Source organism: Furipterus horrens, unplaced genomic scaffold, assembly GCF_987537825.1.
Source record: "Furipterus horrens unplaced genomic scaffold, mFurHor1.1.pri manual_scaffold_1, whole genome shotgun sequence".
In the NCBI taxonomy this organism is placed as follows: domain Eukaryota; kingdom Metazoa; phylum Chordata; class Mammalia; order Chiroptera; family Furipteridae; genus Furipterus; species Furipterus horrens.
This window is the reverse complement of record NW_028327171.1, coordinates 165,530,227-165,549,103: the sequence shown is the minus strand read 5'-3', so window position 1 is coordinate 165,549,103 and position 18,877 is coordinate 165,530,227. Positions and strand designations below refer to the sequence as shown.

The 18,877-nt window shown below is 38.8% G+C and overlaps 1 protein-coding gene across 1 annotated transcript in view; it reads right to left on the bottom strand.

Moving 5' to 3' along the window:
* Positions 1 to 18,877, bottom strand: part of MYO3B (myosin IIIB) — a 437,546-nt gene that overhangs the window by 323,170 nt on the left and 95,499 nt on the right. Inside the window, exon 7 of the mRNA XM_090280660.1 lies at positions 3,792 to 3,857. Within this exon, the coding sequence (XP_090136786.1) occupies positions 3,792 to 3,857 (66 nt within the window). The remainder of the gene's footprint in view (positions 1 to 3,791; positions 3,858 to 18,877) is intronic.

The window sequence follows — 18,877 nt, the reverse complement described above, 5'->3', positions numbered from 1 at the left end:
CCCCAAAAGTTTTACAGGTAAATGAAACAGCATAGTTCACAGATACCTTCTGACCAATGGTTGGTAAGTATTTCTGTAGTTGAGTCCAAAGACCTGAAATTAGTTTGAATTTATAAAAAGAAGTGACATCTATTAAAAGGAAGGTGAATTTGGCAAAAAAAAAATTATTGTTATCAAGAGGCTACTTCTGAATGGAGCCTCCTGACAAAACAGAAGTCTGGCTAGGACTTGAACCAGATAAACTTGTTATGAAAATAGCTTTAGCCACAGGGGAAAGGGCTGATAATGGAATTGCTACAAAGCCAACCACACATTACAGAAGTGACAAAAAACGTTGAGCAGGACCCTAGCATGTGGGTAAGAAGCACAGCAGCATTTATGTGAGCATCATGTGTAATTTATCATAACTAAGCTGTCAGGAGTCACGCTTTGACAAACGCCCAACTAAAACATATAAATGAGTCAATTATCACTAACGACCAAAGGTTCAGAACCAAACAGGCTAATGTTTCTTTACTTTTTTTTCTTAACCCCCAAACAAGTTTACTAATAGAATTTCAAATCTTCTTAAAATCTCTCCTGTCTTCAAATTAAGAAGGCTGAAAACAAATCTGAAAAACATTAAGCCACAGCTGCACTCTTGTCTCCCCTCCCATCCCATGCAAACATATTTATTTGCCTCTCTCTCTCTCTCTCTCTCTCTCTCTCTATCCCTTTCTCTGTCTGTCTGTCTGTCTGTCGGTCTGTCTGTCTCTCCCCCCCCCCACACACACAAGCATAAGCCCTGTCCCCTGTTAACACAGGAATAATTAGCCAGGCTGATCCCTTCAGACCACTGTTGCAATCAATGAGAAGCCTAACAGGTCCTTTGGTGAGTGGTGACTGTCATGGACTAAAATAGAAATCATCGAATGACTCTGCGATGGTTCAGCAGTCATATTGAGACAGGACATTGAAGGTTTTAAAGCTGTTATAGAATTTCTAGTTCTGTTTAATGATTAGAGAAAACCACTTTACTTTAATACAATATACAACAGCTCAGTCTATAAAGAGAACTGAAGCAATTATCTGGATAAAACACTTTTCCTGAAACGACTAGATAATTATTTTTCCCACCCCAGTCTCACCAATAATGAAAAGCTGATGATCTTAAGGTCTTAATCCTTCATCCTTCTTCTCTGTCCTTTTCTATATAAGTAAGGTAAGTATAAAAGCAAACCAAGGCTATCTCTTTATATAGACATTTCTAACCCAGTGAGTATCTCTGTTTATATTTAATTAGAGATTTGAATGAATAGAATAAAATAGTGAAGTTAAATTGCATTGGGTAGGCTGAGTATCGGCAGCCTAGGTTAGATAGGCTCATCTAGAAAACAAAAGAATGTTATTTGGGAATAGTGGGCAGGTTTCTACCTAAAAATATAAAATACAATAATTAGTTTCTAATCTCAAGAATTATAGTCCCAAAAATATGGTAAAAGGAGAGCTTATGGTTGAAGAATCTAAGATGTAATAGAAAAAATAGGATTGGGTGGCTGAGGTCAGGAAAGAATGTATGGATACCTATAATATATAATATTCACTAATACAACCAATAAAAAGAACTCATTAAATAAAGATGTCAATTACATTTTTCCATATCTAAAATTAGTAATAAAGCACACAATCACTTAATTTCTATTTACTTTCCTTGGTTCATTAGAACCTTTTCAGATCCTTCTTCCCCTGCAGTTTCAGCAATTGTTTTCTGTGTTTAGTCCTCCATTCTAAGATCAAGACCTTTCTAAGTCTAAAGCAACTCAGAAAGAGCGCATCTGGAATTCTCAGAGACAGGGAAATCTTAAGCAGATTTAAATGGACATATAATAGGATTTACCATATGGAAAAAATCAATAATTGGAAGGGATTTCTATATTGTGTTTAACCCTGAAAGTCCCAACCGCATCATCAATTATGTACCTTTATTCCCAAACCCATCCAAGCAATACAATGCTTGGCTTAACATAAACACACTCTTGAAAAAGAAGCCAAACTTTGGTGAGTCAAGTCACATTTTAGAGACATCACGAGAGCTTGGTATAGGAAGGCATATTTGTGAATATGTAATGAGTTTTTCTAGGCCAACAGTTTAAAGAAGGTCAATCAAGGGCACCTGGGTGCAGCAATAAAGTGAAAAAGAAAACTCTTTGGATCCAGGCTTGGCCAGCAAAAGCATTGGAACCTTAGCCATCATATTTCTCTCCCTGGGCTCATTTGAAATGTGTTCTCAGTCACCAAGGGGCCATTAGTTCTCCAGTGTTCTCCTTCTTTGGCTCTCAAGTCTCAGGAGAGCTTGGCCTTACTTGGTAGAGTTCTTGGAGTTCCTTTGACTGCTCCCCTCTCCTTGGGAAGATGACACAAACCCAGGAGGGATTGAACAAGGGGCTCTGAATTAGGCTACATTTGAAATGAAAGTGAAATGCTCTTTAAACAAAACCCTTGGGGCCAGATATGTTTTGGAATTCAGAATTTTATCAAATTTTAGAAAAGTTAACCAGTGCACTTACTGTATGTCATATAACATCCCCAGCAGGATATGGGGCAGCACACTGTAATCAAACACATTAATACATCTGCTGCAATTCACATGAATATTCACACTGAGTGAGATAAATAATAACTATAAATAACCTCACTTCAATTTAGGTCATGTGTTGCCACCAAATCTGTTTAAATAAGGTCAGGGATTGCCGCTAAATGACTCAAATACAAAAAAAAAAAAAAAAAAAAGCTTCATTTTTCAGAGCTCTTTGGAGTTTGAAATTGTGGATAAGGGACTGTTGATCTGTATTGTGACTGATTGAAGAAGATGATCAAGAGACCCAGTCTGCTTCATTGCCCTGCTTTGTGGAAGCACATAGATGTATGTAAGAGAAATATGTGTTGACCCTTCCCTTTTGTTTTCCAGCTATTTTGGTCACTTCTTTCCTCCCCCCCATGACCTCTAAACACCTTGTTTGATATGCTAGGCACTGAGGGCACCTCATCCCAGCTCCTCTGCCTGGATATGGCCTAAATTCTTGCCCTCACAGTTTACCAGGTGCCTAGGTTAAGGTCACACAGTCCCCTCCAGCATACTGAGCATTTTCCCCAGACTTGGGACCAGTGTAGTCCTCTGCCAGGGGACTGGCCAAAAGCACATATTCCCATCACTGAGTCATCAACCCCTTGGTGCTGCTGTTGGTTTTGCTCCTGTCTTAGTCCCATTCAGTTTTGCCTGCTACATGGTAACATAGCTCACACCAGATACATCACCCACGAGTTGGGTTTTCATCTTGTTCTGTACACCTCAATCCCTGGCTGGGTTTCTTCATCTTGGTGCCTGAGGCCTGAGGTCCTACTTTGCCCCCTCAATCACCTTGGGAACTAGAGCTCTGCTCCAACATCACAGATCCTAGAGCAAAGTCCAACTTCCATGTTGCAAAACCTCTGTTGAAGGTTGCCACCTTCTATATCCTCTCTGGTCCCAATGTGGGCATCAGATTTGGCAATATTTGTCCTAGGACAGAGTAGATTCTCAGATAAATGTGACCCATATGCTAAGGAGGTTAATTACAGCTAAGAGTCAAATGGAACTCCTTATTTTTCAAATCTTACAGAGGTACCTTCTGTCATTTACTGGAACAAATTCTGTGTAATAATGTGCTAGAAGGCATAACAATTTTTAGCACCAAGTAAATTCCATAGCTTAGATTTCCAATCACTGTTCAGGCTTTGCTGGATAAGCAATTTTCAGTGGAAGAAATACTCACTGTGAAATAAAGTGGTTGAATTCTTCACACCATTTTTCCGGATGAAGTAAAGTAGGTGGAGGATTTCTGGAAAAAAAAAAAAGCAATTTTTTCTTACAAAAAAGAAAGGTTCGGTTAAAGATAAAATATCAACTTGCATACTGATATTTTGAATAGCTCTGATAAAATCTCTTCTGTTTCTTTTCTTCCAGGGGGAGAATCATTAATTTGTGGTAAATTATAAAGTGCCAGCCTATATTAATTTAGTACTTCATTTTCATTGATTCAGGGTCTTAATGTCCATGGCTTTCTGTAGGACCTGTGAGGATAACATAGATCAGGAACATTGCTTAGGGGACAGATACACTACTGTCAGGTGCAGTCACTGGAAGGAGAGTCTGGAGACCGGGTGTAAAGTATAAGCAGTTTATTGAGCAAGTGGGGACTGAGTGAGATGGAATCTGTTCCCAGACTACCTTGGAGGCCCCCAAGAATATGGGGTGATAAGAACTCCGAGATCTCTTCAAGGGCTCATAGGAGTCCCACCTGGCCTCTGCTGAGATGTACCTTTTAAGCCCCAAAACCCTGACAGCCACATACCAGACACTCTGGGAAAGTTCCTGATTAGTGAGCTGTATCCACCACGTTTATTATCCTGGACCCTACAGGACACCTGCTACAGTAGGCCATACTACCAAGACATGGAGGCAAAGCAGCTCTACCTAATACACAGAAACAAACACAGGGAGGCTGCCAAATTGAGGATACAAAGAAACATGGCCCAAATGAAAGAACAAATCAAAACTCCAGAAAAAGAACTAAATGAAATGGAGATAAGCAATCTATCAGATGCAGAGTGCAAAACATTGGTTATAAGGATACCCAAGGAACCTTAGTAAGGACCTCAGAAGCATAAAAAAAATCCAGTCAGAAACAAAGAATACACTAATTGAAATAAAGAACAATTTACAGGGAAACAAGAGTAGAGTGGATGAAGCTGAGAATCAAATCAATGATTTGGCACATAAGGAAGATAAAAACAACCAATCACAACAACAAGAAGAACAAAGAATTCAAAAAAAATGAGGATGGTATAAGCAGCCTCTGGGACACCGGGACAGCTTCAAGAGGTCCAACATTCACATCATAGGGGTGCCAGAAGGAAAAGAGCAGGAGCAAGAAATTGGACATCTATTTGAAAAAATAATGAAAGAAAACTTCCCTAATTTGGTGAAGTCCAGGAAGCATAGAGTGTCCCAAACAAGATGGATGCAAAGAGGCCCACTCTAAGACACATCATAATAAAAAAGCCAAAGGTTAAATATAAAGAGAGAATCTTAAAAGCAGCAAGAGAATAGCAGTCAGTTTCCTACAGGGGAATTCCCATAAGACTGCCAGCTTATTTCTCAAAAGAAACTTTGCAGGTTAGAAGGGATTGGCAAGAAATATTCAGTCACAAAAAGCAGGGATCTACAACTAAGAATATTCTACCCACCAAATCTATCATTTAGAATCGAAGGGCAGATAAAAAGTTTCTCAGACAAGAAAAAACTAAAGGAATTTATCATCACCAAACAATTATTATATGAAATGTTAAAGGGACTTTATTTAAGAAGAAGGAGATTCTAAACTATGAACAATAAAATGCTAACAAACACATATCTATCAACAATTGAATATACTAACCAAACAAGAACAGAAATAGAATAATAGATAAGGAGAGCATTTTGATGGTTGCCAGATAGAAGGGAGGTGTGGGAGAATCGGTGAGGTGAGGCCCATTAAGAAGTACAAATAGTCACAGAATAGCCACGGAAATGTAAAGTCTAGTATAGGAAATGGAGAAGCCAAAGAACTTATACACATGACCCATGGTCATGAACCATGGTGTGGAGATTGCCTGAGGAAGTGGGGGTTGCTGGGTGGAAGGGGCAAAGGGGGAAAAATCAGGACAACTGTAATAGCATAATCAATAAAATATAATTTAAAAAGATAGCTATAATACTAGTGCTAAGGGCCTTAGAGAAATACTTTTAATTATGCAGGATTTTCAGATCATTATGCTACCATTTGAATTAATTATGTGATACATTTAAAGTATACACATAAATTCAGCAGTTACATTTTAAACTATTTTCTATATGTCAACTTCTTCAATAAGCACTGGAGAAAGCAAAACAGCTAAGACAACGTTCCAGAACCTGAGAGGTCTCTTGGTAGAGAGGGTGACAGACATCGAACATAAGTAATTACTGGAGGTCCAAGAGAACTTAAGTGCAGAAAGACTCTGGTAACCAGACCACTTCTGGACAAGAAGGTAGGAAAGGGGGGAAGGGAAGGGCCCTAAATTTAACTGAATATTTACCCAGAGACACTCAATTTTAAAAGAAAAGTGGCATTACCTTTGAGAGGGGCCCAAGTTTTGCCACCCCAAAATATGCCTTTTGGGATATCGATTTTTAAGCTGCTATTAAGAAACAAAAGACTTGGATAGAATCCTTGACCCTCTGCCTTTACCTGCCTAAAGAAATTCAGAAATCTAGCACAGCTTGTTTGTTGAACTTCCCTCTGTGCCCAACTGCTTCTGGGTGGCCCAACAAAAATTTGCTTACCACATGTTTGCTTCTTCTTATCCACCTATAAATTACCTGTTTTCTTTTTAAAATCCCAGACCCTTTCCCTATTTTCTTTTATCAAGAATGATATATAAGCCTCAACTGGCCAACGCCTCCCTGGGTCTCACATTCTTATGGCACCCGCACATGAACATCCCTAATAAATTTTGGACATTTTCTCTTGTTAATGTCTCTGTTAAATGTGATTATCAGTCCAGCTAGAAGAACTTAGAAGGTGAGAGGAAAGTTTTTTGTTTTTCCTTTGGCACCCCCAAACTTTTATTTGGTAAGTTTTTTCTAGCCATAAATGAAAAATAAGGACTTATGGGGAAGTCAAGTTCAGGAAATGAAGAAAGCTACATTTGTACACACATGAATTATGACTGTAAATTTTAAACACATTATGTGTTCTTTGTTTTCACCTGAGTTCCAACTGCTTCCTAAAGCTATAGATTGCTCAGTTTCAATAGGTAGAAAAATAAGAGAGGTAGGAATAATCAAAAATAAAAACTGTACCAGGTAATGTGATGGCAAGTTGCCTCTCAATAACCATTCTCTTCTCATTCCTTATGCTACAACTTTTATTTTGGCATAACGCTGCCATATAAAAACTACATTTTTCTGACTTCATTGAAGCTAGATATGGCCACGTGACTAAATTCTGGGCAATGATATACACATGGAATTGTTCTATGGTGTTTCCAGAAAGCCTTTAAAAGAAAGGAGACATGCCTACCTCTGCGGTAGGACACAGAGGAGAGCAAATCGCCACTCACCCAGGCCACTACCAATCCCTGCAGGCTTCACATGAACCCCACCGAAGGAAACATCTTTAAAACTTGGCATTCCAGGAATTTAGGGTTAAAAATTTATTTTATTTTATTGATTCTAGAGAGAATGGAAGAGAGAGAGAGAGAGAGAGAGAGAGAGAGAGAGAGAGAGAGAGAGAGAGAGAGAAACATCAATGTGAGAGAGAAAACAGCAAGCGGTTGCCTCCTGCACACGCCCCAACCCGGTACCGAACCTGGAACCCAGGCACATGCCCTGACCAGGAATTGAACTGGTGACCTTTCAGTTTGCAGGATGATGCCCAGCCAACTGACCCACACTGGTCAGAGCAGGAATTTGGTGTTTAGAGACACTCACTTGACCTTGTAGATTGCCTCGCTTTTCCTGGAATCCATCTTTCATACTTAGGTTCAGTAAATTGAGATCTTTGAGAATTTGAAGGCTTTAGAGTACATTGCTTCCACCAGCAACATAAATTCTAGTTCTCTCACCATCCAGGAAAACCACCAAATAATAACAATGGTACCTTATGCCTTCTCTCAAAACTACAGATACAAGCTGAAACCCTGCCCAGAGGATGTCTCTCTAAACTGGGGTGAGATGCTTCCTATTGAATATGATGGGAAAGTCAGTGCATAGCTGTGATTCAGAGACAGGCAGGCATCACTCGCTTGTGTGTATGGATACTGAGAGCCTACAGGACGTATGAATGGTGAGCGGCTGGAAGACCCATTCATCTGAATAACATACCAAGGCCATGTAGAAAAGAGATAAGTCAGTGAAGAAAAACGACTATATTAAATTTGAGTTTTGCCTGCCTGAATTTTTATTCCTGTGCTTTGGACCCAAAATTCAATTTTTATAGAGATCTTCACACAGATAACATTCAAGCTATACAAGGCTAGACGCAAGGAGTAATGGTGAAGCAAGGGGTAATGGCTGAACGTATTCAATGCCCATTATTGATAGCATAGTCCTAGGTTCAGCAAATATGATGGAGATAAAGTTAATCTTCTCCCAAAATGTGTGTGAAACAAAATGATTTGCTGAACAAACTGAATTCCTTTTAGTTTCTGAAATAAAAGAAGAAGGTGATTGGACAACGGTGGGCACCTGGCCTCAGGACAGCCAATCCCAATTTAATTTTGTGACCACAGCAAGACTTAAAATAAACTAGTTAATCTGATTCTCTTTATAAAGTTTTCTTCCACCTCGAACTGAAAAACAAAACAAAATGAGAGAATGAGCAGTTGAGTAATGAGAGCTGAAGCTGAGAGATCCATGATGACAAATCAGACAGGAGAGGCCACAGGGCACAGTGTGCAAGCTGAAATTTTAGGAAGCAGAAGGTATGAGCAGGCAGAAAACCAGGGAATAAAGCAAAAATAGGCCAGGTGGAGTAGGAAGGAAGCAATGTGTCACAAGGCACTGAGACCCTGAGATGGGACATCATATATATTATTCAACTCCTCCTTTTAAGAGTACTTCCCCTCTGGTGTGCTTAGAACACTGTTGGTCCCAGCATTCTATTCTAAGCCATATTCTCCTGGCAGTCTGTGCATTCACTAAGGGATCACTATTTGTTGAAAGCTTCCTACTTTATATCTCCTGCCTCATTTTCTCCTCTGCCTTTTGTCTGGGATATCTAATTACTTATTAGTTTGTCCTGTTTTGATTTCCCAGGAGCACCTTAAAGTCAGCATGTTCAAAATCAAACTCATCATCCTCCCCACAAGCTGCATCCACCTGGCTGTTGAAGTCAGAAACTTGGTTTCTATCCTCTCCCTTAACTCCACGCCAAATTGGAGAAGGCTGAACAATGGATTCCCCAAAGAAGTCTTCATTCCAATGCCCAGGACCTAGGAACATGCTACCTCCCATGGCAAAGGAGATCTGGCTGATATGTTTGAGGTGAAGGCCCTGGAGATGGTGGATTGCCTTGGATTATCTGGATGAACTCAGTTGAATGTCAAATCCTTTAAAGCAGAAGAGAGAGGCTGAAAGAAAAAAAGAAAAGGCAAGAGAGATTCAAAATATAACAGGGACGCTACCCACCATTGCTGGAAGACAGAGAAGGGAGCCAAAGAATGCAGATGGCCTCTGGAAGATGGGAATGGGCCTCAGCTCATACCCAGAAAGGAAATGGGGATCTCAATTCTACAAATGCAAGGAAGTCAAGTCTACAAATAACTTGAATAAAAAAAGAAACCAGTTCTCCCCTAGAGTCTCCAGAAAGGGGTACAGCCCTGCTGACACCCTGATTTTAGACCAGTGAGACCCAGGTCAGATTTAAAACCTACAGAACTGTTAAATAATAAATCTGTAGTGGTAATTTGTTATGACAGCAATAGAAAATGAATATATCGATCAAGCACCAAGTCCTAAAAATTCTATTTTCTAAACTCCTTTCTCAACACCTCATTCCCTTTTTTATGTTCTAGTTCATTCACTTAACATCTCATGCCAAGATTATTCCAGTAGCCTCCTTATTTAAGTTCTTCTATCTAGCCTTATCTGTCTTTAATCCATCTTGCACTTGGCAGCTAGAATTTCTTTGTAACATACAAATCTGATATTGTTATTTCTGTGCTCAAAAATTTTCAGTAGATCTGCACTGACAGCATGATAAAATCTCAACCCTATTACATGAAATACAGATGGCTTTGTCTATGTATCTACCTGATCTCATCTCAAACCACTTCCCTGTGCTCACCTGAAGCTATAGTACTGTACTGCACAGGATTAACCACTCCTAAAGCAGGTCCTGTTCTTTCATGCCCCAGGAACTTTGCACATGCTGTACCTTCAGTTTAGAGTTCTCCTCAGTTTATCTACCTGGCAGCCTTCTATTCATGCTCCATGTGTATCTTTAGTGCTCAGCATAGCAGCATTTAGCAAAGTTTGCTGAACGACTACATGAAGGAATGCATGCAAACACATATATTTTAAGTAAGCCAAGAAATGATGCCAGGACAAAATAAGACTTGGTCCCCAAAGTAGTATAAAATTAAACTATGGAACAGTTCCTTTGAATATGAGAAAATTATGACTAACTTAAACACAGCAAGCAGGGTTTGAGGAGCAAAAGAGTCCCCTTAGGTGGTAAGCTGAGTTGGATTTGACAATATATAAGCCTCATTCCTCTACTTTTGAAGCCCAAATGTCCCCAGGGTCCCTGAACACATCTGACCAAAATGAACAAAAAAATCATGACCTTAAACTTCATGGTGGGTTGGAGACAGAAGAGGATCATACCAATAACTAGCACATATTGTGTGCTTACTACCACCAAGCCCATGCCAAGTGCTTCACAAATAGGTCGGTGGGATATCACAACAATCCTGTGGACTAGGAATTATTATTCCAGTTTCACAGGTGGGGAAAATGGGCTTAAAATAAGACGTTTTCTTAAAAACATCCAACAAAAAGCAGAAGAGTCAGGTTTTAAACTCAGGTACTTTTGTCTCCAAAGCCCATATGCTTCATTGTTTTCTGTATGTTATCTCAGGAAGAGCCCATCACTTTGAAAGATGAATTAAGGAACATATATGTAAAAAATGACAGAAATCCAATTAGCAAGCAACACCTCCAGAAAGTGCAAAATGAAGTCCTCAAACATTAAAGTACATTCACAGAGGAGATGCTGAGCAAAGGATTTCTCAATGAAGCTGAGTTAATTAAGAAAGACTTCTGGGAAGTTGTAAATTTTAAGGTGGGTCCTCAGCAGAGGGGAGGGGGTGTTAGGGAAGGAGAGGGGAAATATAGAGAGGGGATATAAAGATTGAGGTATAATAATGAATTAATAATCATTAAAATAAAGTTAAACATCTGGGAGTGTGTTCAAAAGGTATTCCAGCCCTGGCTAATGTGGCTCAGTTGGTTGGAGCTTTGTCCCATAAACCTAAAGGTCATGGGTTCAATTCCCAGTCAGAGCACATGCCTAGGCTGCAGGTTCGGTCCCCAGTCAGGGCATGTACGAGGGGTAACCAGTCGATGTTTTTCTCTCACATTGATTCTTTTCTCCCTCTCTCTTTTCCTCCCTTCTCCTTGCTCTAAAAATCAATAAGCATGTCCTTGGGTGAGGATTTTTTTTAAAAGGTATTCTATTTATTTATTCATAAAAGCAAAAAAGCAAGACATCTGAGCACAATTAAGCATTCTGAGAGAATTAATCACAGCAGCATAGCTGCCACCCGATCACAAGGGGAAGATACATTAATGAGGTTGAACAGTGAGGTGTGTGCCTGAGTCTCTTCCCTCAATATCACCACCTAGCCACAACCAGAATGACTTTTCTCCCTCAGTCACCCCTTACCTATTCAAAATTATTTTAAATTTTGGAATGTTTAGTTGTAATACACGATTTCACCTCAATTTAAAAAATTCCCCAACACAGGAACATAGAAAGAAAAAGCCAAATTCCTCTTCACTACCGTCCCTAATCTCAGTCTCTTCCCCATATCAGGATGACTTGTATTTTCTCTGACCTTTTTATATGCATTTTAAATATTTGCTATAAATATACAATATATACTATTTTTCTGTGCTGTAAGTATATAATATATACTGTTTTTTGCTGTGGTATAAATACAGGTATAAGTACAATGTAAGTTTTACAACACATTAGTTTTTATAATATATTTATAGTTAGGGACAGTAGAAATGGGATTATATACCACACATAAGTGTCTTGGTACAAATTCTAAAGACCATCCTGTGCCATGATGTAGCAATTCACCCACTGGTAGATATTGAGGCAGTTTCTTCCTTTTTTTTTTTTTCCACTATTAGAAAGAAGGCTAAAATAGTATATACAAGCCATATGTCATATATGACTTGAAACTTTTAAAAGGTTTCTTAGATGGCAAACACCTTGTCAGTGAATATTTAGGAAGAGGGACCTTAAGTTGTTCTACTCACAGTTGTTCCACTAGGGTCAGGCATTGAATCCCTGCTGCTGGGCTCCATTCTGTCACTTGCAAGAATCTGCTACCTGCTTCAAATGGTGGGTATATCTGGATAATTACCTTGGCATATGGTGCAGAGACCAAGGTTTATTCAAAATATATGTATGCTATAATTCTGCTAAAGAGGAATCACTTGGAAAAAAATAAATAGTTGAAGATCCTTCTTTAAAATCAGAACACAGACATGAAGGTGACACAAATCAGAATCACAACGCTACGCAATGTACTGTGATATGTCCAGGCTGGAAAAGACATTCATGCTAAATGCTAAATCCACCACAAAGACATCTCCTGATCAGGGTCAATCCTTTGAAGTAGGGAGAAGGAGGAGTGGAAGCAGTTTGCAAGGAGAACACTAGAGGAAGAGGTGTTTGAAAGGAAGTAAATCCAGGGAAGAAAAAATATCTTCTACCCTTAAATTCTCAATTGTAACCACTGTAACAAAGGGCAGATTAATAATTTATTTAATATAAGCTTTACATGGTGGGAGAGGCTTCATAAGGAAATAAAGACGGAAAGAAATGGTCAGACCGGAGTGTTTTGCAATAACTTTGATGAAGAATAGAGAATCGTGGCAAGAGGTGATGGGACAGAGTACAAGCTCAGTGTGGTAAACTGGGAAAGTTAGCAAAGCCTGTTCAGGCAAATCCCTCTCTGTGTCCATTATCTTGGTCTGTGCAGATTAGGATGCTCTTCTCCTCTGGGTATTGAGAGGGTACCTCTCACAAGAGGGTTTTAGCACCTGATTCATGAGAAGGCCAGGACGTCCTTCCTGCACATGTCAAAATCCTTCAGCTTGAACTATTCAGTATGCCAAGGTGTCATATTTGGAGATATGTCCTGAACCACGTCATAAAAATAAAATGAACCTAAGTCATATCTCAGTCTTAGCTCACCACTGTCTAAAAAATATAGGTTTTATGGTTAATACCTATGATAATTTATTCCACAATAACTGAAGAAATGGTTAAAAACAATGAGAAAAGGCAAGACTTGTACTTAAAGATGTCAAGCTTGGTGATTCCTTTCATTCTGATTCTTGATCACCCAATTTGATCCGGTCCCTTAAGGAACACCATTTGCAATGTTAAGCTATAATATTAAAATGAAAGTTACCCCATCAAATCATATGGCTCATAATAAACCCATTCTTAATCATTAAACTTCATGAAGTGACAAGATGTTCACTTTCCCTGGCTTTTCATCTCAGCAGGAATCTGTTTCAAAGGTCATCTCAGAATCTCAGGATTACATTATGTTTCCTGCATCAGGTGTTATTACCCCAGGTCTATGCTTGAGATGGGGTGTGTCATGAAGCTTTATTAATCCTTAGCCACTACACCAATGCTCACAAAAGGCATGGGTCATATTTTCTCATTCTCTCTAAAGTACAATGAAGTACATTTCCGTCCACTGTACTCTCCTTATGCAAACACATAGGACACATAAGTAACTCAGCCATGCATGCAGAGTGCAAGACAAAGTCAAGGACAATGGAAGGCTATGTCAATAGAGATGATGGAGGGGAGAAGTGGTGTGTGGCTCACTGTCTGAGCCAATGGGATCATTTGCTGACATCCGTTCTTCAATTTCCTCCTTCAACAAGAACTCAGCAACACCATCAAATCCAACTGTTAATGTCCAATGTGTCAGGGAAGTAGACCTTGCCCAAGGGCTGGCTAATGACCCTTTTCCTTGGTGGGGCTTTATGCACAGAGTGGAAGCCACAAGTCTCTTTTTTTTTTTTTTTCACACAGTTTTAAATGGATGATTTGTTCATTCTTGATTTTAAATAGATGTGTTTCAAATAGATCATGTTGTTTTCTAAATGTTTTCTTAGCATTTATGTGGGTTCTGTGGGATTGTACTCACAAAGATGACCATTATTGTGTGACTCATCTTTTGGAGATACAGAACCATGCCCCAATTATGTTAGCATTTTAAGAAAAAATAGCTTTGTATGTGATGAGATGAAAGTCATGGTGATGTGGGAGGGGGTCAGGGGATAGGTAACCTAAAGAGCAAATGGTAGACATGCTGTGCTTTCCTGGAGCATCCATTTTTCTGGTGCTAAGTTATCTAAAATGTTTTATATAAAAATCATTGGGGAATTGGGGGGTGGGGTAGACAGTGGAAAGTAGGACTTCTCCCTGCCTGGGTTGTGAACTAATTAAGAAATAAGATACAGTAGTCAGTAGATTGGGTCTAAAATAACACCTTTATTATCGATAGAGCTGATCTTGGAGAATGTGGCTTTCATCTGCAGGGAGTAGGCTTTCTAAAATTGAAAGATAGACAGAATTACTGGCCAGTCTTGTGTCTGGCTGATTCCCAAGAGAAAGGAGAAGGGAAAGAGCTCGGAGAGGCACATCCAGTGCCTCCCCAAACTCATCACCTGCATAACATCACTTCTGATCTTCTGGGATCTGTCAATTTGCATCCAACCAGAAGATAGAAGAAACACCAATAACTTGAACAGGGAAAATTTAATATAAAGAATTATTAACTTGTAATAGGGGATTAGATACTGAGGAGTAAAGAGAACTCTGACAATACAGGAAGAACAGATGTTGGGAGCAGCTACTAATCCCAGCTGAGACAGAATGCCCATGGAAAAAACTGATATGGAAGAGCCCTTGCCCTTAAGCCCAAGGCTGAGACTCAGACCTCATTGGAAAGGATGTAACTATGGCTCGCAGGTGGTGAAGTTCTCTGAGGAGAGACAAGCCAGGGCTAGAAAACAGGAAACCATCTGCCAGGGTGCCTTTGAGACTCACTGGGAAGCTGCCCATTTGAGCGCTGGTGAAACTCTCTGGAGGCTGAGCACCACTGGGTGTCCTGAATGCCACTGATAGCCAAGGGCCACAGGAACAAGAAGGAAAAAGCACACTGAAACGAGGAAATGGGCCCTTTTCTCCTGTGGTGGCCTTCTAGTGCCCTCTACTGACAAAACTAAGCACCTGCCATATGGCAAAGGAGAAATGTTCCGAGTCCACTCCAGGACCACAAAGCAGGGCGAACAAGGGTATGTGTACATTTGGAGCTGAAAGGCAATAAACTGATAAATGGTACAGGAAAGAAGTGAATGAGAAAACAGAGAGAGGCTAGGAGTGTTAGAATGCTCTCTCTCTTTCCTTTTTAAGACAGAACGCCAGATTTTAAGAAATTTCTTTTTTTTTTTTTTTTGAGGGTTTCTGTAAAAAACATCAGTAATTTTTTATGTTTTTTGCCTTTTTATAATTGTTCTTTTTCTCCAATAGAAATTTCTATTTCAGGCTTGCAATAGGCAATTTCCAGCCATCATCAACTGAATGAGTCCAGTTTCCTATGACATTAGGACCACTTAACAGATAATCAAGAGCAAACATTAGCCTTCTTCCCCGCTTAGAAAAACCTGTTTTGTCATGGTGCATATAATGTCCTCATTAAGATTCATTGCTTTCTATCTCAGAAGTTCTGAGAAGCATCCTTTATTGGTCAAAAGTTTACTTGGGATAAATGGCAGGCAAGAATAAACACTTAGAAAAAGGGACCCAAACCAAGCACCAGTGACAGGGTACAGGACCATAAACTCAGACTCAATCTCTTTGTGGTTTTCCATTTCTATGGTTCCAAGTCTGTGTGAGCTGAAAAAGCAAAGAGTTAATAACCCATGATTTTCCCTTAAGCTGGACCACTTTTCTGCAGAGTCTAATGGGCTTTATTATTTCTGGGGTCTGAATCCTTCATTTTCTTGAGAGTTTATTATGTATAAGCACTGGGCTAAGAATTCGCTCCATTGAATCCTCACATACACTCTGTGAAGCAGGTTATACAATTCTCTGTTTTAGAGATAGAGAACCAAGGCTTAGAGAAGTCCAGAAGCCAGTAGTGCTGTGGCCAGACTTCCAGCATAGGCAGCCTGGTCCCAAAGAGCACAAGTGCAACCACTGCACCACCCTGATTCCCCATTTGGGAATCCCTCTTGGTAAATCAGATACCACACATCTTTAGATTCTACCAGAGCAATATATGCCATATTAATGGGGGAATATGGGCCTGATTTGATAAGTCAGTTGCCTATCTGACATTCCATCAACTTAAGCACAATAGTATTCAGATCACTAAGACATTAAGGAAGCAAATCCAAAGAACATTGTGTTGGAGATGCAGAATAATCTGCAATAGTGAGTATGAGCTGCAAATATTTTCATCTGTGGAGTTTTATGCATTCTCTTTCATTCAGTTCCTTCCAAAGTCGCAGCTGGTAAAACCAAATGGGTCGTTTTACCACAATCAGACTAACGTCACAGTTCAAGAAGCACCATTTGTCCTCTAAGCAAAGCCGTGCACCTAATTACAGCACACTGTTAATAAATTTACAATAGATAAAAAGAAATTGACTGCTGGGGTTTTTTTCCCCCTACCAAAGCAAAATCATTTAAAGGGCACATTATGCATCTATTCCTTCTTTTGTTGTTTCAATAAAGTTCGCAATATTTTCTGAAAAGGAAAAATCAGGGCAGAACCTCAGATGAACAGATTGTGTCATCAGATCCTACCACATTGTGTCTAATGGGGGAAATTAGCAGCTGAACATCAACACCTGTCACCATGAGCAGACCCTGGCACACACGCCAGGTAGGAAGGCTGTGTAGCTCCTTAGAGCAATCTGAGCCTGGGCCACCAGAGACAGTGTACATGCCAACGGCCACAGAAGCAGGATCCATTTAAAATCAAGTGGCTATATTAAATACCAGGGGAGATGTAGCAGCAATTCCTAGGGAAAACTGGGCATTAACAGTTGTGAGCTCTAAAGAGATTTTATGGGGACTGTGCTAACTGCAAGAATGGAGTCACAGAGACACTGGACAGCAGGAACTGCTGAAAATTCATCCCCTTTAAAGGGCAAAAGGTACTACTGGCGCAGCACACTTGAGTGATTTGAGTTATGTCTCCCTGGGCAGATTATGGCCCATTGTTTTCACCAGCCTCAAGATCAATTGCAATCATTGCCTCTGAATTGATTATGTTGCAAGTCCTGGCGGTTTGTGAGCAAGCTCAAGTGAGCAAGCCCACATTTATATTTCCGACATTGTAAGTATGTCTTCTCTTTATAAGGGCTTTGACTATTTTTCTACCTGGTTGCCTAGCAACCTTTTGAAGGAAAAGAAATATGGGAGAGGAATGCTGGAGACATACTGATGAATGAATTTATATTTATTTAACAGATTCCTTTTAAAAAATAAATCTCTTAAAACCTCTTGGGATGGGAGTGGGTGGGGGAGGAGGGACTGCGTTACATTATCATGGGGCTAGCAGGAACACACACAATGCCAGCAAGTATCTTTACACAAGACTAGTCAGCAAACCAGGATTCAGGGGTTACTACTGGTTATTGCATATTAACAAATATGAAGGATAAATACAATACTATTAAGTCATGAGAAACAATGCCCATTTCACTGTCTTCTCTCAAGGTCTCAGATCATGCCTGAGCAAAGCCTACAATCTCTTTCGTTTTATCCTAGTTGTGATTGACCAGTGGAAAATACTACATTCTAGTCTGCCTGGTATCTTTCCTTTCACTAAATTTATTTCCATGCAAAAAGTACCCATTTCACTCAGGTGTTCAAATGTATTTGTGAGGAATTGAGCAAAGTAGCTTCCCATAATTATTTTAATTTCCTCTGGGTCTGTGATTACTTTCCTCCTTTTAGTTTTTATTTTGTATGTTTAAACTTTCTTTTTTCATGAGTATACTAGTTAATATTCATCTATATTATTATTTTTATTTTTTAAAGCTAATGATTTATATATTGGTTCCACTAATTCCTATATTTTGCTTCATTAATTTTTACTTTTATGTTATTAAATGCTTTTTCCTATTTTACTTGGAGTTTTTAACAAATATTTTAATTGCTTGGGTTGTAAACTTAATTTGTTTATCTTCATTCTTTCTTGATTATTAATATTAGTAGTTAGGGCTATGAATTTGCCTCTAATCCTTGCTTTAACTATTTGCCATTAATTATAAAACAGTATTTTTGTAACTTTTCCACATATTCTTCAATTTTCATTTAGATTTTCTTTTAAACCTGAGATAGTAAAGATAGTTTTGCTTTTTTCATATTGAGGTTGTTGGAAATTTTTGTTTTCTTTGTATTTGTTTATTTCTAGTTTGTATTGTGGTCATAGAATATTGTTTGCACTATTATATTTTCAGAATTCAAAAACACCTTTCTAGCCTTTATAGTAGGTATATATATTTTTTCATATGTAGTATATTTATGTAATATATGCCTTATAATATATAATAAATATATATTAAAATACATATCAAAACTTGTCCCTCAAGAATACAGAATGCTCTATTGTAGTAATAATGTATGATGACAGAATGGTACTAGACTTATCAGGGTGATCACATCATAAGGCATATAAATGTCTAATTACTATGTTGTACACCTGAAACAAATATAATATTGTATGTCATATGTAATTGGAAAATAAAATAATTTTAAAAGAAAAATATAAAATGCTCCTCATTTCAAGTGCCACAAAAACTTGTACTATTGCTTATTTTTAATAAATTATGTCTGTCATACAATGAGAAAAGTTCAATGAATGAACTTCTGCAACCAGTGTATATCTCCTTATACCTTCTGTGGTTTGTGGTTTCTGTTTTATGAATATGATGCCATAAATAAATATACTTCTTATATTTTCATTAAACAATAGTACCTATTAAAATGTG